The sequence below is a fragment of the Pyrgilauda ruficollis genome, unplaced genomic scaffold (assembly GCF_017590135.1).
Source record: "Pyrgilauda ruficollis isolate IOZ18807 unplaced genomic scaffold, ASM1759013v1 scaffold37, whole genome shotgun sequence".
Classification (NCBI taxonomy): domain Eukaryota; kingdom Metazoa; phylum Chordata; class Aves; order Passeriformes; family Passeridae; genus Pyrgilauda; species Pyrgilauda ruficollis.
Window position 1 is genome coordinate 7,959,161 of NW_024525156.1, and position 22,475 is coordinate 7,981,635.

At 37.5% G+C, this 22,475-nt stretch overlaps 1 protein-coding gene across 1 annotated transcript in view; it reads left to right on the forward strand.

Moving 5' to 3' along the window:
• The window catches only part of TRIO (trio Rho guanine nucleotide exchange factor), a 242,880-nt gene that overhangs the window by 91,599 nt on the left and 128,806 nt on the right, over positions 1–22,475 (forward strand). Inside the window, 4 exon segments of the mRNA XM_041476043.1 lie at positions 1,895–2,026; positions 6,038–6,268; positions 13,546–13,668; positions 19,749–19,940. Of these exon segments, the coding sequence (XP_041331977.1) occupies positions 1,895–2,026; positions 6,038–6,268; positions 13,546–13,668; positions 19,749–19,940 (678 nt within the window).

Below are 22,475 nucleotides of genomic sequence, written 5' to 3' on the forward strand. Positions count from 1 at the left end.
ACTCAAATGCTGTCACTTTTCATAACAAAAATAATAAATTATGCTCATCAGAAGTCAAGGGACTAAATTTTTTGTGTGATTGTGTGCTGGGCAACCATAGCAAGGGTCAGTGTTACCTTCTTTACCACTAAATAAAAGCGTGAACAGGAGGAAAGATAAAAATGAGAGAAAATAGTGCCGCATCTGCTGGGATTAATTTACTTTTAATTGCTCATTCTGCAGTTTTCATTTTATGATTAGCTGCAATGGATTGCCCCAGTTGATTTGTAAGATACTTGCCTGTGATATATTAGCTGTTTCATTAACAGTGGAGAGAAAGTTCAAGGAAAGAGAGTTTGGAATGTGAGGAATGACCCTTTTAGAGAGTGGTGTAGCTTGACCTACATAAAAAGATTAAAATGTAAGCAGCCCAAGCAAAAACACACCCTTCTTGAATGCATGTGTTCTCTTGCAAGTGACAGGTAAGTGTTGCTGCCTACTGTCAGGCACAGTGAAGACTGTACCAGCTATCAGTGCCTGCTCACTGCACATGGAGCTTCTGTTAACGTTCATGCTTAACCTTCGAGATTTTTTAAACGGGCCCTTAATGAGAATCAAAGAAGTATTTTAGAGCTACATACTCCACCACCTTTCTGCCCCACTATCAAACAATAGAAGAGTACCAGAAGTGATCTATGAATTTGTTTTTCCTCAAAAGACTACTTTGCTCCAAGAATTAAGATACGTATGATGAAATAAAAGGCTTGGTCTCATAACTTTTGAGTCTTGAACTTGACATGAATAGAAGAGAAAATTTACTTTACAGAGCTCACATATGCTTGGCTGTACTAGGTTTAACAACTATGAAAACTCCTAGAAAAACAGATTGTTTTTTCCTCTTTCTATTCCTAGCATAACAGGGGTATAAAATTCAGGCCCCCTAGCTGTGAAAAAGTAAGTTGTCAGAACTTCTGCTGTGCATATAGCTGTGATGGCAGTTTCTTGTCTGTCAAGACAGCTTAACTTCAGAGATAACTTAAATTGTCTGCAGAAGAGATTTCTGTTGCAGTATCCTCAATTTCCCCTGAAAGGCTTGACTCGAGCAGCTATGCTGATACAGCTGTGTGCTCAAAGTTCAATGCTAGTCCTAAGAGACCTCCACTTAAGTTGTAAATCCCTTACATGCTTGCTGCTGTAGTAGCTTGCCAAATGGATTTAGTGCTTCTCTGCACGTAGAAGTTAGTTCTTTGGGGACTGAGGTGTGAATTCACTGTGCCCTGACACTGCTTTGCTTCCTTGATAACCTCTTTCCAGCAAAAGACAACTGTGGAGTGTTTCAGTGAATGGTTCAGCAGTAATTCTTTGTATGCATGTGCAAAGTAACATGGTTTTCTCTGAAGATTAAAAGGAGGTGAGGTGATAAACCACATGATACCATGAGTATCTGCACAGAGAGCTGATGGGCAAAAACCAAGGGTTTGGACTTGAAAGCTGTAGCATGTTTTTCTTCCTTGTGTAAACAAGACCTTAGTTGGCTTTTGTGTTTCTGGAATGGTAGGTACAGGATGAAGGAAACTTCTTCTTAGCTGTAAAGTCAAGAGAAGGAGCAAGAGTGCACTTGAAGCATCAATATTGCTAATAGTTACATTGGTTCTGAAGACTGCTAACATCCAGCTAAGCCTCCCTGTCACCTAACAACTCAATGAGTTTCAGATACCTAAAAGCACAAGTAAAGTCAGAGTTGAAAATTTCTTTCTATTCTGATATAAATTTCTGGTTCTTTCTGAGAGAAATACTGTAAAGACTTCTTGCTTAAAAGAAGTCTTTTCAGTGTCTGTGACACAGATGAATGTCCTTTTGTATATTACTGTCATGGTAGAACCTGAAATCAAAGCCAAATGTTTCTTTGTTGCAGTACATGAGCAATGTGGACTCATGGTGTAAAGCCTGTGGTGAGGTGGAGCTTCCCTCAGAACTGCAAGATTTAGAAGATGCTATCCATCATCATCAAGGGATATATGAGCACATTACTTTGGCTTACTCAGAGGTCAGTGTTTTGTTTGTTTCCTTAGATAAAATTGTATCATGTTAAGTTTGGATCATGAGTCAGTAGCACTTGTTGCATTAGGAGTTAGTTGGAAACTCAAGTGCTGAACTTCTTTTTAAATTTTACATACTGGATTTTGCTATTGTTGTTCAAAAGTGAAGTGTTAAAGTCCTCCCTGTAACCTTTGGAAAGAAATAAAAAGGATAGATTTAACCATGTATGGTACAAACAACCCTTGGAGTGCTAAAGTACTAAATATGTTTTAATTTGCCTTTGCATGTTACTGCCTTTTAATAGCAGTGGGATACTATTGTTTAGGCATTTACTTGAAGTTAGCTCAGCATTCTTTGGGAAGGTATTCTGTTGTCATGGATTTCTCTTAGTGTATTTTGAAAATCCATCTCTGAAATTGCCTCACAAAAAAACCTTAACTATCAAAGGACGTTACTTGAGAAGCCAGAAGGTAATGCACTTAGTCTCATCAACCTCAAAGACACTTAAATGAGCTAGGATGCCTATGTAGTCAGCATTTGTAAGATTGGCATATCCTGTGCTGGTGCTAATCTTGGACTCAGCACACACTGGAATCATAATATTTGTTACTATTTCTAGTAGTTGTATTGCAACTTAAGATAAAATGCTTATTCTGAACATGTCTAGAAAGTGATGACTCAACTATATTTTTGTTTTCTTTCAAAAGTTGAGTTTTCTGTTGTGCTTTACGTAGCAGAAGTTAAATTGGTATTCACTGTTATTAGCTAACAGGTATTTTCTGCTTTTCCTGCTTTACTTGCCTTTCCTTCTTCTCTCAGGGTTGTTCTCATTGTTGGGTAAAACTGTTTTTGCTATTCAATTGGTGATCTTGTTGTGGATGAAATACAGTAGTTTTGTACTGAAATTCCATGTTTGGTTAAATCATGGTAAAAATGATCAGTGGACACAGGATAGCTTAGGCCACAGCTTGCACCTGTCTTTAAAAGGAGGTCATGTGGGTTTGAATTAGTGGTTGTGATTTATACATTATATTATAGTTAAAACTACTTTCTGATGAACCAGCTTAATTATAGGAAGCTGAATCCTAAGTCAGGTCACATTTCATTTAGCAGTAAGGGAGTGTAAGATTAGTGCTGATCATCCATCCCATTGTTAGTGTATCAAAACTGGCTTTTTTGAATGCCTGCCACCTGAGGGCCTGCATAAACTTTGTGACCTTGAGTCAGATGTCCAGGGTTCATGAATTCTTGTTCTTCTGTGTAAAATACACATTGATGTCCCTATTCTCACTCTGTGCCATGCTGCTGTGTCAACTGATCTAATGACATACTATCACACCTGATAATACTTGCAATTTTACTTACACATAACTCTTTTAACTCATTCTTGAAAGCATGTTTTGTAGTAACGTTTCTTGTCTTCATTATAAACTTTCATCATTGGGAGGGACAGAGACCTAGCATGATTGTAACAGATTTATGTGGAGAGGCATTCTGGGATGCATGCTTCATGAGAGTGCAGCAAGGAGGAGAAAGGCTAGATTTCTCTAGAATAATGATTATAAAAGGGTGAGGTTGAATTTTTTTTCTACTTGGTTCTGTTTGGTTTGAGTTGGTTTTGTGTGGGTTCTTTGTTTTTTGTCAGGAATGTGACTGGATGAGCCTGCTGTAAGTGTAAATAAGTACTGTGGATTAGCATGTTAAATAATGTTTGCTTGCTGGTGAGGCATAAAGAAAATAAATTAGACTGGTAGATTATAGGATTGCTTTGGGAGATATCTTGAAAATTTATTTAGGATTTCAAAGCTGTAGCTTTTGACTTTGGGATGGCTAGATATTTTAACAAAATCTTCACTGGTACTGCTCAAAGGAAAAAAGAGCACTAAGTGCCTTTCTTCTGATTTCTGGTCATTACTTTTCCCCATCTGGTAAAAAACCAGTTTTGTCTTTAGTAACCAGAACTGGTGCAGAAGTAATAACTGTGTGTGTATGTACAACTTGTGTTCCTTCTCTGGGCAGAAGGTTTTATTTTGCATTTTTCAAACATGCATTCCTTTTTGAAGATTGATGGAGGCATCTTTCTGTGTCAGGATATTACAGCACTATTGCTTATCATTATTAGATGTATGACTTCATTTCTATTACAGTATGGAGCTCCTTTCATTTTGTGATGAATGAACAGTGGGGGAAGAGAGAGAGCAACACTATGGGAATCACAACACTGTCATTCATTTTAGATTGCAATATCTTGACAACACGACTTGGTTGCAAAGTAGAAGACAGTAATTTTAAGAAAGTAAATGCTTTAAGACTAGACAGTCAGATTTTACTGAGGGTAATTACTGTATATTACTAGTAAAGCAACTTACTAGCTTACAAGATGAGACAATTGGTATGCCTGAAAATCCGACAGATGTGCCTTAAAGGAAGTTATATATATAAATAAAGTTATGCGTCTCACTGAAATCTTAAAGCAGTCATGCACTAAGAAGGAAGAAAATTTTAGTGTATTAACTCCAAAGTAAAATCTGTGTAGTCATTTGTTTATAAAGCTAATGAACTAATTGGATCAAGGGGCTGTCACAATTACTTTTATCACCTAGATTTTATGGACTCTGAATGGCTAATTGAAGTCCATTATCTTGAAATACTTGAAGGACTTACTAGATAATTCTTCTGGATACAGAAAAGAAAAAACATGTCATTGTAACTGTGCTATTGCCTGTGCATTTTTCTGCTGACCTGACTTTACTGGAGCTAATTTCAGAAGTGAGCATCATTCTCTGTGTTGATACTCATTGCTGAAATGAAAGAGCTTGAACTGAAACTGAGAAATAAACTCCCTTGTTACCTAATTATCAGAAAACAATTTTCATTTGGATCTGTTTGACTACTGAATAACAAATTTAAAATGTGCCTAGACTTAGTAAAAATTGTTGAAAAGAGCCACTGGGGGAAGGCCTTGGCAAATTTGCTGTTTCTGACATGGTGTGGATTTGATGGATTCAGGCTATGTGTTTTACTGTTTATACTTGTGTCTTGCGGTTTCAGATGATTTTTGTTCCTGCCTGCTAAATGAGCTGTTAGAAAAGTTCTTTGCAGGTAGCATATTGATACTGAATTGTAACAGCTCTCTGAGTTTCATGCTAAAAGTGACAGAGTAAACAGCAATGAAAAGTGTTTTTAACACTAAATGTTGATAGTGACCAGATAAGAGAGGATTATTGCTTTTTAATTATCATGCAAGGTAAATCTGAATATTTCTGCTGTGATATAAATGAGAGAAGACAACAGTCAGAAATGACAAATGTTTCCGGTCAGTATCAGTAGTTAAACACATTTTGGAACACAGTACCTTTCTGTGCTACATGGAAAGGGTTTATGTGATTTAATCAGAATTAAGTTTGCCATAACAGCAGTTTTCCCTTGGCTTACCAGTAGCAGTAATAATTTAGAAGCTGTAAATCGTATCAGATTGAGTCATGTACTAAGTATAATATCTGCTGGTTTAAATGTATTTGTCAAATATTAACCTACAGAAAGTAACCTCCCTGTTCACCTTTACAGCAAATGAAGAGAGAGAGATTGTTTTGGAAGGATAATTCTGGACAAATTTTAGGTGTTTTGTTGACTAGGGATAGAGATGAAGAATATTTATTCAAAGCTAGATTCTACTAGTTTTTTTTAAAAAAGCTCACTACAACAACAAAAAACTCAAACCAAACAAAAAATCCACACACTTTGAAGGAAAGTCATTCTTAAAGTAATGATGAAATGGAAAGACAGGCTGTTATTTAGGAGAGTGCTACTTGTTAAAATTATTTTGAAGAGAATACAATTTTTTTTCTTTCCTATAATAGGTGCATGTAGGTAAACATTCCTGCAATAAAACGAGTCTTCATCATTGCTCCCTTAGTTCTTGAGGACATTTATAACTGGGAGAAGGGGTGGGGTACCAAGTAGTAGCCCAACAAGCTTTTGGCAAGACAAGTAATTCTTCGTCCTTTCTGGTGGTCAGGTGAGCCAAGATGGGAAGTCACTCCTTGATAAACTTCAGAGACCTTTGACTCCCGGGAGTTCTGATTCCCTCACTGCATCTGCCAACTACTCAAAAGCAGTTCATCATGTCCTGGATGTCATCCATGAAGTATTGCATCATCAGCGCCAACTGGAAAATATCTGGCAGCATCGAAAGGTCCGCTTGCACCAGCGGCTTCAGCTCTGTGTTTTTCAGCAGGATGTTCAACAGGTGGGTTTTGTTTCATTTTGTCTAAATGCCTTTCTATTCTGTCAGCCTGATTGCACTGACAGGTGAGTTTTCACTGCTAATTCCCATGTTTTTTTGTACAACAAGTGAATAGTTGCATGAGATTGTTAGAATGATATCAAGTTCTGTGTATTACCAGAACTTGGGTATTGGCTATTATGGATAACAATTATAGTTGAAAGTTAGTTCTACTTCATATTTTTATGATTTTAAATTATTTACTTTAAGTCATATATGATGAAAAAGATTTTTAATATGGACAGCTGTTCTGAGTTTGTGCTGGAAGCTGTCATTCACTTTCTAGGTAAAATTCTGGACTTGAAGTGTCAAAAAGGCTTCTTGTTGTAACATGCAAAAAATTAATAGTGTTTTTCTGTAAAATTTTAAATCCTCAGTGATACTTAATTGACTTAATAGTGTTTCTTTAAAACCTGAGAGTAGTTATTATCATAAAAATGACCAAAATTATAATCTTTAAAATTTTTAATAATTATAATTATAAAAATTACAGATTAGATTTATTTCTTATAATAACACTGTTCTTGAATTAATTGTTATTAGCTGCTATTTTTTATTATTATGACAATATCTGTAGAAGTTAGTAGTTACATACAAGCATTAGTATCTCTGACACAGCTTTATGTTTTGAAAGTAAAACAACATAAAATTCCTTGGTTGGTGGATTTTTAATAAGCATAAAATGTTGGCTTTGGACTTCAGTTAACAGAGACATTAGTAATTTATCCTTTAAGAGCTGATCTTCATAAAAAAAGTAAAGATGGCCAGTATTTGCTGATCATGGTCTTTCATTTCAGTGTAACAGTGTCCAGAAATCACAACTTCTGAATGGGGTTTTTAGATAGATAGCCATAGTTCTGGTTAACCTAATCTTTTTTCATCAGAATTAGTTGCACTTCAAGCTAAATTTCTTGTACTTTTCTATTTGAAGATGATACTGGATGTGAGCAGTTGGGAGTGAAATAACCGATTTTCATCATGTACAGTACTTGAAAAAGATAATTTAGTCAGATGGTCGGGAGACTGAGCAATCTTGATAACTGAACTTTCTTTGACATCTGGTGACTATCTCTTCATGTAATTAAAGAAAATAACTTAAATACTTAGGCAGTAAATTATGTAAAATCTCCAAAACTTTATTACTTGGGTTTTTTTATCTAAAAAGAAGCATACATTGAAAGACAGGCTGTTATCCAGATTGTCAACGCTGAGATGTGACAAAGGATGTAGAAAAGTATGAAAAATATTAGCTGACAAAAAAAAGGAAAAGCAAGCATAGGGAATGTTATGAATGGTCAGCAAGGGCACAGAGAACAGAAGAGTCCATTCGTGATACCACTGTATAAATCCTTGCGGCTCTCCAAGAAGATTACAATACAAGTAGTTGCTAGTGAGGAGGGTCCAGTGCTGGTACTTGCATGAGTAGTCAGTGAAGGGCCAACTCAGAATATGCTGTGATTCTGTGATGAGGCACAGCCCACAAATGAATCCCATCTTAAATTGAAAAGGCTTTGTAAGGAATCTTCAGAAACTGGAATTAACACAGTAGTTTGATTCTCAGGGAAAAATGTAGGTCCTCTCAACAGTCTGGTGCCAACAAGTACGGGTTGGATGGTGGAACTTCCTCCTCTAGTTTGAATTCAGTTTCAAGTAGGACCTACTTAGGCAATCTACTTAGGGATCTCCTGAGGTAATTTGCCAGGTGCATAATTCAAGTTTCAGGCCTGTAGGCCAGGCTTTAGGCAATTTATTTTCTGAGGGAAGGCATTCATTAAATTCTGCAGAGAGTCTTACTGTACTGCTCCTACTCTTTGCCTTTAATATCTTGGGAGTCCTAAAATGCTTGTAGGAAATTTTCATTTTCTGCTCCATCCTGAATCATGGCTCTTGGTGTGGAAGAGTTAGCTCTCAGACTGCTTTGTTCTCTGAAGTTGCCAAATAACCCATCATTAGACTCAAGTCATTGTGCAGCCACCACCAGGTTCTTCAGCAAGATGCTGGATTTTTCCTTCTCTGTATTAGACTCATCAGCCTTTGGAACTGCTGCATTTAAGATGAAGTAGTCACAGGTTTAAAAAAAACAAAGTGGACAGCTTTACATATTTTTATAACTTCCAGTATCAGGAATGTTCTATCCAAATCATGGATGTAGATTGTGAGTTCACCAAAAGTTTTCAGTATGAACCAGTTGCCTCGAGAATGTTGGTCCACATTGACTTATTATTCAGCACATGCCTTACCTACTGGTTGGAGAAATTTCTTTCATCCTGTTTGTGCTTGTGGTTTCTTTATATGCTTTGCAAGACAGACATTGAATTAAGGTAGCAAGAGATCCTCTTAACAGTTTGAAGCTGCAGCCTTGTGCGCTAATGCACATCTTTATCAACCACATGAAATTTCAAGCTAGATCTGTACAGAGGAGCAGCCCTTGCTTGCTGTATTCCTAAGCCCTTCCCTTAGTATCTAGTAGTTACCACTGTCAGAGATTGAGTTGTCCTTTGGTTTATCTCTGTAATGACTGTTAATTACTGGAATGTTGCATGTGGAAGTATAGCTTTAACTATGTTGCTTTAACTTAACTTTACAGGTATTGGGTATTTTTGGCACTGCATTATGAATCACAGTGGGAATTTTGGTCACTGTTCCCTTTCATAATACAACTTTTCATACTAGGATTTCAGTGCAGGTCAATCTGTAAGACAATGACCATTCAACATCCATACCAGAGAGATAATCTAATAGTCACAGCAGATGTCTTAGTTTGTAGCTCCCTTGGCTTTGAAAATTTATCTGGGGGGAAAAAAAGTGATCTTGAATAAAAATATTATTTTTTCTTGCAAAACAAAATCAAAACAACTTCTTCAGATCATCCTAATTAATCTGAGAAATGGTAGTTTTTCATATGAATAATCATTAACACCATTCAATTAATGAAATTACCATAGTTTGAGGTATTAGTTAAATTTAAATCCACGATGGTTCTGGAATGGTTTATGTAGAGCTCCAAAGCAACTTTCTTTCTAAAATACTTTGGTTTTTGTTTGCACATTCTTTCTTTGTTCAAATGTTAAAAAATTCAATTAGGAGTGATTGAGAAGCTAACATGAAAGAAAGCATCTTTTAATTATTGTCAGTAAAGTTAAATGTGGTGGGATGTTTTTTTTTCATTTCAGAATAAGCTAAGTGTGGCTCTCTTCCACTGTTGTGTGTTAGTTTGCACATAGTGGCAAGCAACCAAGAGCACTGTAAGTGAATCTGTAACTGTCCTTTAGCACGAGTCTGTGATTTCCTCCTTCTCCCTCTGCTGGGTTAATGAAATAACTCAGTTCATGGAAGTGTTAAGTGAGTGACAGAGCTGAGTTGGGGGAAGGAATTGGCCGTGTTGAGCTGGTACTTCACTTTGTGTTACTTTCACCTTAGAAAGCTCTTTGGGTTTTCTCTTCTGTCTTGCATGTTCTTGTATACTGGGAAGGTGTTTGTAGTGGGGCTTTCCAAATCAACAGAATCATTGTGGTGATATCTTGAGTACATCAAGAATCATCTGCTGATCTTTTAAAGCAAGTAGTAAGGAAAGTAGTGTATGAAATAATGGAAATAGTAGATAATAAGTGAATTACAGAAAATTTGAAATGTGAAAACATATGACAGTCTTAAACTGAATGGAATTCTGAGTCTGACTTTAGGTAGCAGAAACATGCTGGGAGATCTAGTTCCCAGTTAGTTTGTATATTAACATCTAAAAAAAGGGGTTTTATTTTAATTAAAAAAAAAAAAAAGTCTGACCACTGGCACTCAATTGTCTGTGTAGCCATTCTACATGCTAGTAAAAGTATGATTTTATGTTTAAGACTTAATAAGCTTACAAGTAAATAAGAGTCAGCCTTTGACCTAAGGAACGGAGCTGACTGATTCTGATATGAAGCAATAAAGCAGATTTGGAGCAGCAACATGTTCTGCTCTTCTAGGCCATGACAGGTCCAAATTGAGCATGAAGATAATGCTTCTGGTAGAGTGATACTGCTGACACTTGTATGATCAGTTTTGGTGCCTGAAAAACTCTCCTGATAGCTTGCAAGCCAGAAATTAGCAAAACATGCTGGTAGGAGGTGTTTTGAGGGTTTTTTTGGGGGGTGGGAGGGGGATTAGTTATTTTTGTTGTACTTGTTTGGAGGGGGGGTATTTTGATTTGGTTTGGCTTGTTTGTTTTTGTGGGGGTTTTTTTGGTGTTTTTTTTTTTTTTGTTTGTTTGTTGTTTGTTTGTTTTTTCCCAGAAATACATTTATTTGATCATAGTGGGTGTCTTCTGAGTCCATTTTGGATAAATCTGCTGCTTCTTGCTTGATCTGTCTGCCTCAAGACAGGTTACAGACACTAGTTTCAGCCTTGACTAATGAAGGGCGGGCCATGAATGCTTGCTACTTGCTAGCATCAACATGATTTCACTGTGTGATTCCCATGTGGCTTTTGAAGGCGGTTCCAGTGTAAAATGGGACTTTTTTTTGAGTGAGTATTTCCACATTTTAACTGTCCGAAGATCAGAAATGCAGATATTTCCATCTTCCCCTTCTGAATGCTATGTCAGCAGCAAGTAAGTGGAGATCAGAAACTTGAATTTTTGCAAAGTAGGTAAAGGGGTGGGGGGTGAGGAGTGGATAATAATGTGGGAAAGACTGGTGCAAATGAGCACAACGAATCTGCAAAAGATCAGGTTTGCTTCTACAAGCAGCATATACCACATATTTTACAGCCATGAGCAATGCTTTTTAAAATGAAGCTGGTTTTCCGTAGTAGTTTCTTCTGCCTTATATTCTTTTGGGAGTTAGAAAAGTAAGCATTTTTCTACATCCTGTGTTGGGTATGAGGATGGTTTTGCTGAGACTGCAGTAGAACTTAATTGCATCATTAAAGCAACTTGCTGCAGTGGAGGGTGATACTATTCACCCTTTCACTGAAAGGTGTTGAGCCTCTTAGACACCTATATATTCCTTAAGTACCAGACTGAATTCCATTTGCGTTCAGTATTGGTAGAAGAGCCCTTAGTGGCTCAGTATGATGATTTTTGTAACTCTTACTTCTCCCAGGAAGAGGAAGAAAATGTGTAAGTTGCTAAAAGGCTAATATCAGTGCCAACTAATGGTTTTGTCCTTTGATTGAAGTGGTATGCAAAGCACTTAGTGATGGGAAGAGCCTAACTTGACTCTGCCTCTACATGCTGTAAAATTCCCAAGAGTGCTTCCTCAGTTTTGTTAAGAATCAAGGTATGAAGAGTGAACAGTAATGATACGTGTATTCATACTGATTTCACTTAGAGGCAGTAATGTTTCTCTAGTTGAGTGGTTTATGTCATGATCTGTGTACTGGATTCCTATGACAATTTCTTCCCCTGAGAAGTTACTCAGCATTATTCAGAGCAAAAATCATTCTCCCTGGGCTGCTTTCTGCATTTCATCCCATGCTTTTTGGGGCTGATTTTGCTGTTGATTTCATTTGTTAGCTTGTAACTGTTAGTAGTCTCCAGAGTCCAGTCTAATTATTTCATCCAAACATATCTCTTTTCAGCTCTTTTTATAACGGGGAAAGTAGTCTCCTGGAACTAGTCAAAAATACTGGTAATAATAACTGAGGCTATGTTTAGCTCCTCACTCTCCTTTCTCTGATCGATACTTTACCTTGAAAGAGAGCAATGAAAACTTGCATTGACCTAAAACACAATAATACTCTTTTGGCAATACTTACTGGGAAAACAAGTATTGCAGAAGTTAAAATTGGAGATTTAATGAAGTGTTGGTGATTTGAAGTAGCTGTATTTTGTGTTATTAGGGATTTGTTTGTTGTTTTGAAGATGTCCAGTAGTAGAGAGCTTGCAAATGGAAAAATATTTGCACAGTCAAGATAAATGAGAAAACCATGTTTTCATTCTTTTGCTAAAGAAAGCATGGATGTTTTTCATGGGAATGGTGTGTGGGATTACATGTGTACTGAATGTGATCAGGAGTGGTGTTGCAGGACTGGCTCTCAAAGCTATATGGAAGAAAAACAAAGTCTCTCTTTAGTTATACTCAGTTACACTTTCAGTAAAAGAAAACTGTCGAGAAAACCTCACCCAACTTTAGGAATCAGAGTAAAGGACAATAATAGATAAGAAGAGGCACAGGACAGGCTTTTGGAAGTTATTTTCAAAACCAACTAAAATATTCATGTTTTAAGGAATAAAAGAACACTGGAGGTGAATGTTAGGTAAGGTATTCTGTACCACTACATAAGTGCTGTGTAGGTACGGTTAGCTGACTTAAAAAAATTCCTTATGTGCTGTTGTTTTTAATTCTGAATGTCATTCTTGAACCTTTTGAGTATCTTCCAAAAAATTGAATACCATATGCATACTGAACTAATAGATTATGTCTAGGAAGTATTAGTTTGAAGAGAGGTTAGATGTTTTTCTTCATTCACTCATCAGAATTTTGGTACATGTGCAGAAATACTTTATGTTAACTGACAGGAACTAATTACATGTATAGTTTTTACTATTTATAAAGCTGTCAGCTCAGTCTTTGTGGTAGAAGCATTAAGGTCCTTAAAATGTGCTTTGTTCACCACTTTTTCAGCTATAAAATTTACAATAAACAATTATGTCTGATGTTTTGAGGTGATAGATGCCTCTTAAGAACTGGAGCATGTTCTTTCATATGCTCTGAATATAGACATTTATCTCATAATGATTTCAACTAATTCTTCTTGTGTTAATTGAAGTTAGTTACTACTGAATCTTACATCTTGACTTAATCATATGTAGAAGGTGAAGTGAGTTATCATCTAAAATAGAACTTCACTGTGTTATTCACCAGCAGTGTGCAAGCTTCATTAGTGTTACCTTGCAGAAAAAATGTCAGCTGAAGGCATAAACAGATTAGAGAGACCCTCACAAGGGGTCTTGCCACTTGGATCAGATTACTGTCAAACTGATGAATGCGGAGAAATGGGGTTGTCCTTGGTAGGCATCAAAATAAAGATATAATCTTGAATCATACTATTTTGCTAGCTTGAGCTAATTACCGCCTTGAGAAAAGTTAAATGAGATGTAATTAATGTCCTTCAATGGCAACATTGTGTTTTAATCCAGCAGTTCAGTTCTTTTTAAGCAGTGCCTTTACATCTTCTCAATTGCTTGAATAATTGTCTTTTTGTTGTAACATTCAATACAGCCACTCAGGATTTCTGTGTGTCTCTCTTCTGTACCACAGGTGTTGGATTGGATTGAAAACCATGGAGAAGCTTTTCTCAGCAAACACACTGGAGTGGGAAAATCCCTGCATCGGGCCAGAGCTTTGCAGAAACGCCATGAAGACTTCGAAGAGGTTGCTCAGGTAAAAGCAATCACGTGAAGGACTGTACACTTGTCATGGAAATAAGTGAAAAGTTCCTGCTTTTGCACTTAAGGCCTGTGCAGAAGGAGCTCCACTACAAAACATTCCATTCCAGGAAGGGACTGTTTTGTTTCTGTTGCAAGTTTTTATTTCATTTCTCCTTTATGCTCCAGCTTTGAGATGAAAAAGACAGACTTCCACAGTCCTAGAGGGTGTGAGCCTTAAAGCACAATAGAACTGCTCTGGCATAATTATTATTATTTATTATTTATTATTATTATTATTATTATTATTATTATTATTATTATTATTATTATATTTCTTCAAAATCATATTTTCAAATATTGATTTACAGAAGAATGAAAGCTCTCATTTCCAAGTAGCTTAGTTCCATGGGATTCTAGGATTTAAACTTTTGTGCAGCCTGTAAGAGAGGATGGAGATGAATTGAAAGTCCTGCTTTCTTAAGCTTGGGGAGCTCCCAGATTCTCACTGCAGTCTCATGGAGAGGAAACGGGGACTCCTAAGAAACTAAGTGAGCCAGCAAACTGGCCAACCTGGGTTGAGGTTTTTTTTCTTTGAATACACTTGAGTTTGTATATGTTCTCCTCTTCTGAATAACCTTTAGTTTAGCCTTAAGTGGTGATACAACTTCAGAACACATTTTTCTGTGAAAAAAATCAAAACAGAGATACAAAGGAATGCAGGGAAGTTAACAAGGAGCTGCTGTAGCCTCTAAAAGGGGATGTGAGGTGAAGAAAAACCCTGTGATGGAAGCTAAAGGCTAGAATCCTCCCATAAGTAACATGCACTGTCTGTCCAGTCTTAATGACTGGTAAGAGACAACATCATTTCCAAGATTAATGAAGAAAAATCTCTGAAGGTGAGGTTGACACAGGGGTGCTTCATTCAAACAGAAGGCAAAGTTATTAGATAATTGTGGCATTGTATGCAGGAGCTTGGCAGTGACACCTGCTATGGGGAATGCATCAGAAGTGTTGTTTACAGTTTGCCTGTCTAGTGGAAGATTAAAGTCTTGATAAAATTTCATTGTAAATACAGTCTTAGAGCACTCCAGTGGCTGAGGACTTGAAATTGCATCAGAAAACTTCCTCAATATTGCTTTCCTGTAAAATTTTCAAAAAGAATAGGTTTTGTTACTTTGTTGTATATACATGCTGGATTTTCTATATGCATGTCTATTACTTAAGTTTTAGTAAAAAGTACTATTTTCCATGTGGAAATACTTATTTTTCTGGGTCAGACAAACAGGAGTCTATTTCTGTAAGACACTTAACAAAGCCTGAATGATCTCATACTTAATGCTGTATTATTTGGGCAAAGAAGAAGGAAATGTTTGAGTAGCCAAAAGTGGATGAAGTGCATAGAAATGTTACTTGGATGTTAAAAAAAGCATCTTGTTAATTTGCATTAGACTTTAAAGCAGAAAATTTTAAAGCAAATGTTTACTAAAAACTTCCTTTGACTGAATGTTACTGGAGTTTGAAATTATCTCTTCAGGGAATGGGTGTAAAGTTCTATTTTTGGAGATACTGAAAACTTCTATTGGTCAAAGAACTTAAATATACTACAGGGGACCATCTTCCACTGACAGAAGGATGGACAAAATGATCTAATAAGTATTTTCTTCATCTCTAACTCTTGAATGTGTAGTGAGTTACTGCCAAGAGAAGCACACCCTCTGAGTTGTTCCTGTTACTTGCTGTAAAAATGAATATAAGCAGCCCAAAAGGCATTCCTGTTGTTGCTGTTACAAGGAAGATGATGTTCAAGTATAAAACAGCACTCTGCAGTCCTTTTTAAAGCACCAGTAACTTTTGGCTGACTTATTTTCTGCCTACATTTCTGGTTGGTCCAGGTCTTTGGTGTGTTTTTCATTTGGGACTTTTTTTGTTGTTGTTGTTGCTCTTTCTGTTGTGATTTTGGTTTTGTTTGTTTTTAATAGGACTCTGGGCATTATTAGGGGTTTTCAGTCTGTTCCGGCCAGAAGTTGAAAGTAATGTTAAATGAAGTGTCACTGGCATGGCAATGTTGTGGCAAATCCAGGGAGCCAACAGTTATGTTGACATGTTTCTGGTCAAAGGCTAACTCCTGATTTTGAGTGGAGTGAAAATTGTTTTTCCTTTTTTCTTCCTTTCTGCTTCTTCCCACATTATTTTTTTTAATGTGAATGAGGTGCCATTTCCTCAACAGCATTCAAAGAGATGTTAAAATAAGCTGTGTGTCAAATAGAATAGGCGTTCCAGTCAATGGGCTGTAGTCTCACAAATTAGTCACTTCTAAATTCATGTGAAATGAAGGTTTGTTTCTCTTCATTTAACACTTTTTTATTACCACTACAAAAGCTAGATAGTCGAAACTCAGCTAATAATCCTCCCTAAATTCTGATTACAGATTAATTCTACACATTACATACTTTGACTTGCACCCGCTATTGTAAAATAGTGTTTCTCTTTTCTTGTGAAGCCTGGCCAGTTCAATTTCTACTTACCCATCTTTTTCTTTCTCTTTTGACCCTCTCTCCACATTCATGTTTGTGTCCATGAGACTGTTTGGTTAAAGTGTCAAGTGTCCAAATTTTGACATAATTGATTCACTTAGGGCATGAATTTTCAGCTTACAAGCACTGGATACAGGTCAATATTGTAGTTGTACTTCTCTGTGAATTTTTGTCTGAAATTCTAAATCAGCTTTGCGTATTTCAAATGTGATCTGTGTCTGCTTTTTGACAGTAGTCTGTGCTCAAAAAACACAAAAGGTATATGGCAACAATTAATTAGTGGGATTTTTTCCCACAGGTAATTCTTCTTGGTGCAAGAAATGCGCAAGAAAGATTATTGCAGACCTTGTCTGAATACACCTTTCATTTCCCTACCAACACCTGTTCCCACCTCCTTTAACGTTATAAAAATGGGTTATGAATTTGGACTCCTTCTGAACTTTACCCTTGAAATGGTTGCAATACATCAAATTAAAGGTCCACGTCTTACACTAGCATGTGGCTATCACCAGATGCATAAAGAAAAGGGACTGTATGCTTAAAAAGTTACCTTTACTCTCCCAGTTATCTGAGCCTGTTTGGTGTTGGACCTGAAGGATGCATCTGAGCCAGTCACTGATGGACTTGTCTTTCTTTAATTAGGCTGCTTTTTGAACCCCTTTATGGTCTTGGAATGTGTGCCAGACCCTGTGGCAATGAGTTATGCAATTTAATTGCTCCTTAAATGAAAAGCACTTTGCTTTTTCATTTTAAGTGTATTGTCTGATGCTTAAATGTGATAGTGTCCACTGTACTTAATGAGTCATCTATCTTATTTTCTATACATTTAATGATTTGTATACCTCTGCTGGTCTCCGGCCGGCCATCCATGTGTCGCTCTTCCCTTTCCAGACCACAGTAAACTCCACATTGTTTGAAGTGCAGTCCATATCTCCACTTACTTCTGTTTCTGTATTTGTTGTCAGTAGTAGTCATTCTGCACTAATGTCTGAAATTTAATCTTTGGGTTTTCTGTGATGTGTCACTTCATATGCTTTCTAAAAATATGGTGTTTGTTCTTTGTGAAGAATATTGAGAAAACAATATTTATCAGAAAGATGGGAAAAATGATGGAAGTTCTAGTTGGGAAAGGTGGTAAATTCCATTATGGAGAATTTTTCATAATTGTGGAGAAGAATGCCTATTAAAGACTTGCGCCTTGGGGCACAGAAGGATGGACTACAGGTCGTCTTGAAGTTCTTACAGGACTCCTTTTCCTCTGGGATCTGGGGAGAGTGTGCTAGTGAAGAGATCCTGAGGAAGTTTGTCACCCTGAAGGCTCCTTTCCTTTTCTTCAATTTAGGAAATTGGCATAAGCACCATTAAGGAAGAACTCTTGCTCTTTTTGCCTGACTTTCAACTAGAGGCTGCCCCTCGGACAAGCATTTTCAAAAATCTTCACATTACTGCTTTTTTCCTTTGAGCGTTGTTTAGAAGCAAACAGAGAGCTGGGAGAGGCAGTAGGTGGTACTGAACACCTAGTTGATGTGATTTCCAGTCCAAGGAGCAGTTTATATTATTCTCCAGCTCTACTTGGAAGTGAAATTTGAGCAACGAGGCATGTGCCTGCTGCCAGGTTTGAGAATTGCAACCCCTTTTGAAGCAGCATCCAGGCTGTGCTCTTTTCTAAATACAGGCAGCTCACCATCCCCTTTACAGAAAAGAGAAGTCAGATGTGCCTGGGCCTGTGTAATGCGGAAGATACTCCTGGAATTCGTAAACAATGCTTCACATGTGAGATAAAGTTTTCATTAAAATGGGAAACTTCTGTTTCAGCCATCTGCAGCTGGGTGTGGTGCTCTGGACTGATGAAGTAGTTGTTGTTTGAGGAGTGCCTTGAGGCGCTCTGGCCTTGCCCCCTGAACACATGTGAGCTGCAGCCATGGAAGGCAGAACACCCAAGCGCAGCTCAGAGTGTGCTCAGGGCCAGCATGGCCTGAGACAGGGGTCTGGGGCGTGGAGTAGCCTGCTCCCCACTGAATAGGATAAGCTCGTGTTTGTGTTTGTCTCTGCATGCTTTCCCAGGGAAACCAGGAAAGAGTTCTCTATCCCTCTGTGCAACTAAAAAGCTGAAAGTTAAGGTAGGGCTGAGAGTTACATAGTCGAAGTCAAGGAACAGCATAGATTTAATTCCTTGCATAAATAGATAATAAATTGAGGGGGAGCTCCCCAAAAATATGTGAAAGCTTCACTGAGTCATGTAATCTGTCCTGGGCTTGTCTGATAATTCACCTTTATACCCTGAGGGAGAGCTCTTATTTCCTGCCCTTTAGTTCAGTTTTAGGGCTGGACTTGGATTTCATTTTTGTGGATATTATAATGTAAATTAGAGGTGTGATACTATATTTATGGCAAAGAAAAGTACATTTGCATAGGCTTAATTTATCTTAGCAAGGATTGTTTTTACCTGGTGTAATTTACGTCAGGAGAACATAGAAGGGCAGAAAAGAGAAGAAGAAAGTGTAGTTTATATTGTCAAGAATGCTTTCTTCTTCTTTTAGTCTGTGGTGCCAACCTATCAGAAGACCTAATGGTGTGACATAAGCAAAGTTTCTTTAGTCTAGACTTGGCTTCAGGTTTTTGCTTCAGTGGTTAACGTCCTTTTAACCTTCCTCGAGGAGAGTTTTGAGAACCATCCTAAAACATGAAAACCCAAGGTTAGGCTCAAAAAGAGCACCCAAAGTATAACAAAGGTTTGGTCTCAGTCCTGTTTCGAATTAACAGAAAGATACTGAGGCAGGCTGCAAATGCAGAGCTTTAAGAGTTGTTAAACACCTGTCTCTTCTCTGCACCGTAGCACTCCTAGTGCATCAGAGACCAGACTTTTTCCATTGTTTTCTGCTTAGTCTCAAGTCTCTTATAGGCCTTCCGATCTGCATTTCTTAATCCTAGGATGTATTGGGACACTGTTCCACTAGGACACTCGGTTATAGCTCACTTCTAAATCTTCCTATGATGCTGCTGTTTCACAAATGATGATACACATGATGCATGAATTTTGGATCTCTGACTTCTTTAAGGACGGAGAGAAATGTTTTCTTTCTGTGCTTGGTCACTTTCCACCTTCCTGCTGGATGTGTGGACTTGGTGTTAAGTGTCTCTACCAGCAGTTAGAATTTCCTCAGCTCTAGTAGTACACATTTGAAAAGTCCTCTGTCCCTGACTGTAGTGATTTTTCCAGTATTGAAATAGGCCAGTTTTCGTGTAGTGGATTAGGCATTTTGGCTGATCTTTATTCTAGGTGTGTATGTAAAATACTAAGTCCATGTTTTTTGTCAAGGAGACATTTGAATAGGCATAAATAAGGAGCTAAGGAATTTATTCACAGTTAAGTGAAAAATTATATAGAAATGTAACAGAATCTTTAGTAAGATTATATTGTGCTGCCTTTAAGAAAAGAAGAAAGACAAGTACATTCCAAGGGCCTTTTCGTAATTTGGTTTTATTAGTGGAGTGGCTTTAAAATGTACTGATTGACTTTTCTTTAATTTAATGCTGTGAAACTAACTTATTTCTCCAGAACACGTATACGAATGCAGATAAGCTCCTAGAAGCAGCAGAGCAGCTTGCTCAGACTGGGGAGTGTGACCCGGAGGAGATTTATCAAGCTGCCCATCAGCTCGAAGACCGGATACAGGACTTTGTCAGGCGCGTGGAGCAGCGCAAGATCCTGCTGGACATGTCTGTGTCCTTTCACACTCATGTTAAAGAGGTAAAACTTCCACTAATTGTGATGATAACTTCAAGTCCTAAACCCGGTGTTATCCAGTGTTGCTTTCATTGTTAGAACCTTCCCATAGACCGCCATGAAAACCTCTGTTGTGTGATGAGTGTTGGTTTATAATTCACTGTGGATTTGGGCTGGGGTAGTGTGTGCTTCTATTTAAGGATTTTTAAAATTTTATTTTATTTTGATTTTTTTACTTTCAGAAGAAGCTTTTACCTCCTTCATTGCACAAGTACACATGCTTGTTCAGTCACAGGGGAGGGAGAAGGGTCGTATCAGGGATCTGGTATAGCTAAAAGTCAGCGTTGGAGAGGGAGATACTGTGCAATTTTGGTTTCTTTATCCAACCAGCTCTCCTGTTGTCTGACTTACCAGACCCATGGTTGGACAGACATGGTTCAGGATGCCAAAATGTATGGCAGAAGTGCAAGGCTACTTAAGGCAACCTTGTTGCCCAGAGAGACTTTGTTTATTTCTCTGTTTTGTACTTCACATTTTTATCTGGTATATTGACAGTTCTTTGCAACCTAAAGATCTTATGTGATAATGACAATGGTTTGCCTCATGTTTGCAATTTTTAGTCTTCTTCCAAGGTCACCAGGAAAAAGAACATTCAGCCACACTAATTTTCAGTAAGATTAGCATTTTGCTCCAATTCAAAACACAGAACGTGAATTTATAAGCTCATGGGAGAAGGTGGAACAGGCTACAGCAAGAATAAGGACTTCAGCAAGGTGTTTTGGTTTTTGACAATCTTAGGTTACTTGGTTTGTTTTGAGCTCGTGTTAAATCTCCTCGCTGTTCAAACTCAGTGAAAATATGAAAAGCTTCTGGATCACAGCATGTCCCAGTGTGCCTTCCTTCCTCACACGGTACATTGCGAAATGGTCTGTTCAGTGACAAAGTATAGTATTCAAAGTAGCTTCTTCAGCAAAACCTCCTAGAGGATAAGAGTGGGAGTTTTTTGTAAGTGAAACATCTGCTTTGCACTTGAAACAAAAGCACAAGACAGTTGGTCTTTGAAGGAGGTCAGGACTGAATTACTTTTTAGCTTTAGACATGAGTACATAGCTCCCCCATCAGTTTTCTGCTAGATGGTTCCTTGCCAATACTCTCACAGGACACTGCTTGTTCAAACAAAATATAAATGCTGTTTCATAAACTGTTCTTAGGGGGCAGCTTTTTTGTTTCACTTTGTCAAGCAAATAGTACTGGTCCTTATCTGTTATGAAGCACAGGAGGAGTCAGCTGCTAAAATGTGTTCATTTTATATATATATTTTTTTTTTTTCATTGCCTGTTTCTCTTAGCATTAAAAACAACAGCTGAAATGGTATTTAAATAAAATACAGTTGGTTGTAGTGGTGAAAGACCAAGAGTGTAAAAGGATTTGCTTTCAAAAATGAAAAAAGCCCTGAAGGGCAGACTGATATGTGAGTCACTGTTGAATAATTCTGGGAGGCTGATCCAGATGTGCTGGCACATTGCCACTGCTCCCCTAGATAATAATGTTTTATTGAAGAGAAAAAAAATAGATATTCTGTATTTTGATTTATTTCTTTGGGAAAATGGCTATTATTTTGAGTCTGTAAGCACACACAGCTGTTCCTATGAAAGCCTCTTTGCAGTCCAGACTTTGGGGGGAAAGTACTATAGTGGTTGATGTTGATTTTTTTGTATTGTTTTGTAATATGAATGACCTTTATACCTAGCAATGAGCAGAAAAATTTTAATACTATCTGTTTGTGAAGGATATATTTTTATATGTTTGCAATCTACTTAAAAATACAGATGAAGGAGTGAGGTGGGTGGTTCATACTTAGTAGACTAGTCCTTGGTTCAGGTGCAAAGAAACAGCAAGCTCAGAGCTCTCCTGTGCTTTCTGTATTCTGATCTATTTTCAAGAGCATGTTGTTTGTTATCAAACATACGTATGGAGTGCTGAGAAGGCATCACAAAGCAGATGGAAGATAAAAATGCCCTAACCTGAAAGCCATCCGTGCTTATTGGCAGGAGAACTGTGTTCCTCCTGCAGGATGTGGGAAGTCGCTGAATAAATTAGTGCATACCTGTAAGCAACATAACCTTTCTGCTGTATTGTGAAGAAATTAACATGCACACGTAGCTAGTAAAGAGAGAAGTTCTGGCAGTAGGATAATAGGTTAGTTGTTGAAGCAGAAGGAGGTGTCATAGTTGTTAAATAAAAAAATACCTTAAAATGAGCACCAAAAAGCCCAACCCACCAACCAGTCAACCCCCAAAACACAAAAAACCAAACAAAGCAAAACACCACCAATGCATTTTGCCCTTGAAGTATTCAGGGCAAATACTGTCTATAGTATCTTTTTTTTTGTATTTTCCTGGTTAAAAAAAAATAGACATGAAGACTTAAATTCCTGTTTGTGTGTGACAGTTTGGAGGGAGCTGCAGAGCTTAGAAAAGCTGTTTGTCTGAGTTGTTGGCTATTTGAGGTTTTGAAATCTGGCTCCAAATCCTTCCAATCCCTTGATTTCTTTGAAGT